The sequence below is a fragment of the Austrofundulus limnaeus genome, unplaced genomic scaffold (genome assembly GCF_001266775.1).
Source record: "Austrofundulus limnaeus strain Quisiro unplaced genomic scaffold, Austrofundulus_limnaeus-1.0 Scaffold89, whole genome shotgun sequence".
NCBI lineage: Eukaryota > Metazoa > Chordata > Actinopteri > Cyprinodontiformes > Rivulidae > Austrofundulus > Austrofundulus limnaeus.
The window spans coordinates 909,915-917,030 of NW_013952491.1; the positions used below are offsets into that span (position 1 = coordinate 909,915).

The following is a 7,116-nucleotide window of genomic DNA, read 5'->3' on the forward strand; positions in this document are numbered from 1 at the left end:
GTGTGTGTGTGTGTGTGTGTGTGTGTGTGTGTGTGTGTGTGTGTGTCCCCTCCATCACCTCCTGACTCCTCCTCCCTCCTCACAGATCCACAGCAGAAGAGGAGTGGAGGGAAAAGAGGAATACTCCTCCTCACTCCTCCATTCACAGAGAGCTCCAGCAGAACTCCCGGGTCCCCCCTGAATGGACCCTCTGAGCCAGAACCTGAGTCCTGCTGCAGAGCCCAGCTGACCGCTGCCCCTCTTCTCTGACATGAACTTTACTTCCTGTTTGGAGCAGAAACTTTTCCTCCTCTGAAGGATTTTTTCTTGTTTTATTTTATATTTTATTTTTGGGGACCACGATGAGTTCGGAGGTGCGCGACCTGAACTCCCTGCTGCCCCCGGTCCCGGCGGGCCCCAGCCCCCTGCCCGTCTCCACGGCCCCCCAGTGGGCTCCTGTCCTGGACTTCCACTCCGCCGCCGCCTCTCCGTACCCCTCCTTGGCCGCCCCCCACACCTCCCTGGGGGCCCACTCCTTCATCAAGCAGGAGCCCAGCTGGGGGGCCGCGGGGGACCCCCTCCACCACGACGCAGACCCCCACTGCGGCCTCAGCGCCTTCACCGTGCACTTCTCGGGTCAGTTCACGGGCACCGGGGCCTGCAGGTACGGGGCGGCGTTCGGGGCGCCGCCTCCTCCTCCTCCTGCGCCGGCGACCCCCAGTCAGCCCCCGCCGGTGAGCGGCCCCCACCACCACCAGGCCCCCGGCAGGATGTTCAGCAGCCCGTCTTACCTGAGCAGCTGCATGGACCCACAGCCGGCCCCCCGAAACCAGACAGGTACGTCTGGTGTGCGGGTCGAGAGTCTGGATCAGCTGAAATGATCTGAACTTAACAAAACTCAAATCCTGAGAAAACAATTTATTTAATTTAACCACAAGGTCTCTGCTTCAACATCTGTTTTCCAAAACTCACCTGGTGAAGTTAAAAAAACAATCAAATGAATAAAACAAGTCAGAATTAAAACATTCAGTCACAGAAAACTTTATTAAAGCTTTAAACTCGACAAAAAACACAATCATTAAAGTTTGGTTCAGTTCAGTAACTCATCACACGCCTCTAAAATATTTAATAAACCCAGAAAAAATCAGCTTTTTTACGTAATTCCTAATATTTTCATTAAATCAAGACAATCATCCAGATATTTAAAGAAGGATTTTCTTTCAACGAGGTAGAAAAACTGAAAACATGATTTTTTTTCTCTTTAATATTAAAGCATCATTCACCGAGACTCTTTATTAAATAAACTCATTATAAACCATAAAATCAAACATGAAAAGTTCATCCTGAACTTCAACAACAAACGGTGCTTTTTGATAGAGTTGAACTCTAAAATGCGGGTACACGCTCAGTGTAAACAAACAAGTGTTTGTTGCGATTAATGAGAAACTTCAAAAGATCAAAACTGTTTTTTTGTCTTTTAAACCCTTAAGTTGATTTAAAATATCTTAAAAGTGCAACATTTTCTTGCTTTAATGAACAAAAACAGAAAAGATATTTAAATTAAAGTGATTTCATCTTAAAAAAATAAAGTTTTACATGTTTTAACAGTCTAAATAACGTCATAAATAAAACTTTACTCACTTTAATCATTTCATCAGATTGATTCTTTAAATTTATTCGTTTTTCACCATTTTTAAGCTTTTTAATTTGCTTCATAAAGATTAATCAAATTAACTAATTTATAAATCTAACATTTCATTTCTCATGTTAAAAACCTTTTTAATTAACTTACTTTCTTGGATAAATTAATCCAACTATTTGATGAGCCTAAAACAGGAAGTTTTTATAATTCTCATTAACAGTTTCTTCAGTTTATCAGGATAATTAAAACAAACAGACGAGGCTAAAGATTGTGTTTATTGTTAAATGCAAATCTGTTAATCTCACTAATTCATCACCTGGATTATTACCAGCTGCTGTTTCTGTTTCACACGTGTGGAAGTATGAACAAAATTAAATCTGAAATTATTTCTGCTAAATGAGCCAATTTAAAGAATTAAAATCATTAAGAATGAGCTTTATTTTTAATGTTTTTGTTATGAATTTATGATTAAATTAAGTGCAGATCTACATTAAGGTGTAAATATCATGAAGTCGTGTATTTGTGTATTTTAAAAAAAAGAACAAGTTTAAAACGTGGCGTATTGTAACGTGTCAAAGGTCAACAAGAAGACGAATGTTTTCAAACATCTGAACCTGATCCTCGCTCGTCTCAGGGCGATTAACCTGATTAATTAGTAATAACGGGCTCCTCGGGCAGATAATTCAGGAAAAACGTTTTTATCAAAGAGCCCCGCCGACCTTTGACCTCTTTTATCTGCTCCTCTCCACGGCTGGGCGGCCGCGCTCAAACGCACCCGGCGGAGCTGCGGGGTCGCCACGAAAAGGGGATTAAAATAATCCTGAAGAGGACGCTTTGCTTTATAATCTGGAGCAGAAACGTTGAATTTAGCCCATTTCTGTGTTAGCAAAATATCTCAGGAACGACTGGACGGATTAATTAAACTCTTAGGACTCAAGCTGGCCGCCTCTGGTTTTTGGCATAAATCAGTGGATTTTACAGGTATCGAGGTGAAATTTGGAGTGGTAGTAGCTGAGAGTAACTCACAACACAAGAACGTCTGCAGCTCCGCCCCCTCTCCTCATAATTAAAACCATAAAAATGATTCGTTTAATCTTAAACGTAATTTTCTGACGTCTAAATCAGAGGTTCTCAAATGGGGGTCCGTGAGAGGAATCTTGTGGGTCCTCAAAAATTTTTACTAAAATGTTAATTTGGTTTTTATTTTTAAAAATGCATGTATAACATTGAACTAATAAAACAAACATAATAAACTTAATAAAAATATATATTCTCGTGGCATTTAGGGGTTGAAATGAAAATAAATTATCTTTTAAAACAGCATGGGGTTTATGAGGGGGTCCCTGGAATTTTTTTCGCTCTTGTAAGGGGTCCCCAGACCCAAATGGCTTGAGAACCCCTGGTCTAAATCATGGTTGATAACGTTCAGAGAAAAACGAACGAATCAAAACTTTAATTTTGTTTTTAAAGTTTAATTTTCAACAGATTTCCGAGGGGTATTCCAAGGGGATTTTCCAGACTTTATAAGTGTTCCAGCTGAATACGAACTGACCTCATCGCTTGTCACTTCAGTGCTGGACTTCAAGGAGGCGACACACACACACACACACACACACACACACACACACACACACACACTCTTAAAGACACACACATGCAGACAGAGTGAAGTCAGGGGTGGGTGGAAGATAAATGAAGACGTTTAATGAGTTTTTTTCCTCCGGCTCTCAGAGAAAGTGCTGCAGGTTTAATTAATGGAGCGTGCACGTGCGCGCCTGTGCACGTGGGTGATTTACGTGGCGTTTGACCCCAAAGGTCAGGCGATGAAGCCGTGAGTCGGGGACCATCCCGGGCGACACCCACTCGTCCCTAAAAACAAACAAACAAAAAACTTGAGTTGTTTTGAGACAAAAGTTCAGCAGGTGAATATTTTAATATTTTTACTTCAGCTCCGCCCTCGTCGGCGCGCGTGGTCCTGAGGTCGCAGGTTCGAGCCCAGGTGGCGTAAAATGGTCTCTCGCTGCGGCGACCCCCGAGGGAGCGAGCGGCCAAAAGATAAACAGCTAAAGCTGCAACACATCAGCTAAAATCAGGGTCTCAACCTGCGGCTCCAGGGCCGCGTGCAGCTCGTTGTAGCTTCACTTGGAATAAATAAAACGTCTAGTTTCAGCTAATAATTTATCATCAAACATTATTTTCTCAGAAATCAATCAGAAAATGTAACATTTTGCAGCAAACAAACAAATTAAAACTCTAAATTACAAAAATATGAAATGTCAGACTTAAAAGAGTTAAAAATAAATGATTTCCTTACATAAAAACTTTATAAAAGCTGATGCTAAAGAAGGATTCTGCCTTTTTTAGAAAACATTTAGAAGCAAACCAGTGAACTGGTTAAAATTTTATGATCACTGTAATAATTTTAGTTGTTTTGTTGAATTTTTATTAATTATAATAACCTGTATAGAGAGAATTTAGTGTTAAAACTTAATAAAACAGCTTTTAAAAGACATTTTTCCTTCTTTAAAAGAGTTTGGTCTTCATCGAAACACTTAAAACAACTGATATCTACAGTTTATTATTTTCTATGTTTAGTTTTTATTTAATAATAAATCATGCTGTCTTTATTTGCAGCGGTGAACAAATTTTAAAGGTGCAGAAAAGACTAACAGGATCTAAAAATGTGTATTTTTTAAAATATGTCACTGCTTGTAAAAAGAAAAGACAATCACAGGATGATGTTTGTAAATGTTTTTTTGTGTAAAAACATTAAATATTGGTTTTTATGCTATAAACGAGTGAAAAAATCCAAAATATGAGAGAATGTTCTGCAGATTTGTTTGACTTCGGTGTTAGTTGCTGCATTTTTATTGATAAGTTCATTTGTTGTGGTGTGTTTAAGTGTGTGTTTACCAGTGTGTGTGTGCGTGTGTGTGTTTGTATGTGTGTTGCAGGTTACAGCGCGGTCGCCTTCGAAGGAGCCGGTAATTACGGTCACACTCCCACACACCACAGCTCGCAGTTCTCCGGACACTCCTTCAAACACGAAGACGCCCTGACCCAACAGAACCCCATGGGTACGTCCGGCACCAGAACCGGGTTCTGAGGACCTCCAGGCGTCCTCAAACATCTCATGTAAAAAATATTTTTAAAGAAACATTTTTAAAACAAACTCTTTCTGAGGAACGACTCAGTAAACTTCAACCAGGAGCAAATAAAAACCATAGATTTTAATAAGCTGCTTTAAATATATATATTTTTATTTTAACACCTGCAGGTTAAATTAAAGATTGCAATAATAAATGTTACTTTATGTAAAATAAATCTATAGGAGCATCCTTTAATAGTTGTTTAGCTTATTTGGATCCTTGTTTTTTGGCTTTTTAGCAAAATATTTACGTTTCAAACAGCTGAACTTCAGGTCACAAGTCTCTGCTGATGTTCTTTTGTGGGTCAAAACCTTAAAAGTTCAATAAAAATCAAATTACATGAAGTATTTCTCTTTATTAGGGCTTTATTATCAGAGCAACGCTTTCCCTTTCTTCCAAATCTCATCATATTTAGACAGGAAATGTTTGGCTTTTGTTTCAAATTCTCAGTAAATTTAAAGTTTTGCTAAACGTTTGGCAGGATGAAAGTGACTTTGGGCCGTTTTTTTTTTTTTTTTTTTTCTCCTCGTTTTTAATCCTGATCATTTGTCCCAAAGATAAAAGCTTTCAGTGCAAAAGATTTAACCCTGGAGCTTCTGGAAAAGTTCTTTCTTGAAACAGAAAGCGTCTGTGTGAATCAGAAGCACGGTAGATATTTGCGTCCGTGTGAATCCACAGCTGTGTGTTTGGAAACCCCTCGCCCAGGGAGGGTCTCTCGTCCCTTCGTTCTGACGTCTCTGCGGTGACCTTGCCTGTCGGAGGTATAAATCAGCCACATCCTGACTCACAAAACTCCCTGGTCTCCTCCTCTCATCCCTCCTTTCATCCACTGACTCGTCTCTTTGTTCCCTCCTCTGCTGTTAGTAAACATTTAAAGTCAGATTCTGGTGGAGACAAAACTCTGAATTCAGTTTTTTTTTTCCTTTAACTGCAAAGATAACCAGGAGACGTGTTGAAGCAGTCGTTCATGACAGAAAGCTACAAACAGAACAAAACAAAAGCTCTTTATTTACAGTTTTTACTTTTAAAAAGTTAACAAAAGCTTACGGACAAAGCTCTGACCAAAGATGTGAAATCTGTTGGGTTGACTCAAAAAGATCATCAGCTGTAGACGAAAAAACTAATGAACGTTTTCTGCACGTTGCTCAGGAGATATTTTGCTAACAGACAGACATGAGCAAAAACATTATCTGTCTTTGCCTTCAGGTGATGGACGATGATAAATTACAACAAACTAAAACCTAAAATCGCACAGGGCTAACTCAAAAAGGTTAACTAAAGGTTAACAGTAACAAAACGGTTGCTAAATGCTAATAACAAAAGGTTAAAAGTTGCAAAATGGTAACTAAGTGCTAACAAAAGGCTAACTAAAATTTTTAAGTTGCAGACTGTTAGCTAATTTCTAATAACAAAAGGCTAACTAAAGGTTAACAGTAGCAGAATGGTTGCTAAATGCTAATGACAAAAGGCTAACTCAGGGCTTGGCAACCTTTACGATAAAAAGAGCCATTTGTGCTACTTGGCGCACTAATAAAATGCGTCCAGAGCTACAAAACAAGCTACAACTGTGATTATCAACTGGTGGACCGTGGGCCTTTTTATGGCCTTTTTGGGCACCTTTACGGCCAATGGAGGTGGCATTATAAAACTAAAAAATATATTGTGAATCTTATTTATTATTTGACACATCGGGACAAATGAAAAGACCTTATTCATGTAAACAAGAAACAATAACGTATATAGTTTATCCTGAGTTTCATTAAAAACTAGTATAACTGAACTATTCAGGTTTTTTTTTTCTAATTCTTATTACTATATAGTCTTCAAATTCTTTAAAGGTAATTTTAATGGATTCGAGAGAAAGAAGTTGGATTATTTAAGTAAGCAAAAGGCTAGCATGAGCTAACGTGTTTTACTTTTTGTATCAGTAGTATTGATCACGTTTTTGCATTGATTTCTGTTGGGAGTATAAAAACAAACAAACAAAAAAATTCTGTTATGCTTGGTCACATTTTCAAAGAGCCACTGCAGAGGGACCAAAGAGCCACATGTGGCCCCAGAGCCACAGGGTGCAGATCCCTGGGCTAACTAAAGGTTAACAGTAGCAGAATGGTAACAAAATGCTAGTGACAAAAGGCTAACTAAAGATTAACAGCAGCAGAATGGTAGCAAAATGCTAATGACAAAAGGCTAACTAAAGGTTAATAGTAGCAGAATGATAGCTAAATGCTAAAACAAAAGGCTAACTAAAAGTTAACAGTAGCAGAATAATAGCTAAACAGTAAAACAAAAGGCTAACTAAAGGTTAACAGTAGCAGAATGATAGCTAAATGCTAAAACAAAAGG

At 38.9% G+C, this 7,116-nt stretch overlaps 1 protein-coding gene across 2 annotated transcripts in view; it reads left to right on the plus strand.

Moving 5' to 3' along the window:
* The window catches only part of wt1a (WT1 transcription factor a), a 30,225-nt gene that overhangs the window by 1,116 nt on the left and 21,993 nt on the right, over positions 1–7,116 (plus strand). For both annotated transcript variants that reach the window (XM_014012177.1, XM_014012178.1), the window contains exons 2-3: positions 86–816; positions 4,576–4,698. In XM_014012177.1, the coding sequence (XP_013867631.1) occupies positions 342–816; positions 4,576–4,698 (598 nt within the window). In that variant the 5' untranslated portion in view covers positions 86–341. The remainder of the gene's footprint in view (positions 1–85; positions 817–4,575; positions 4,699–7,116) is intronic.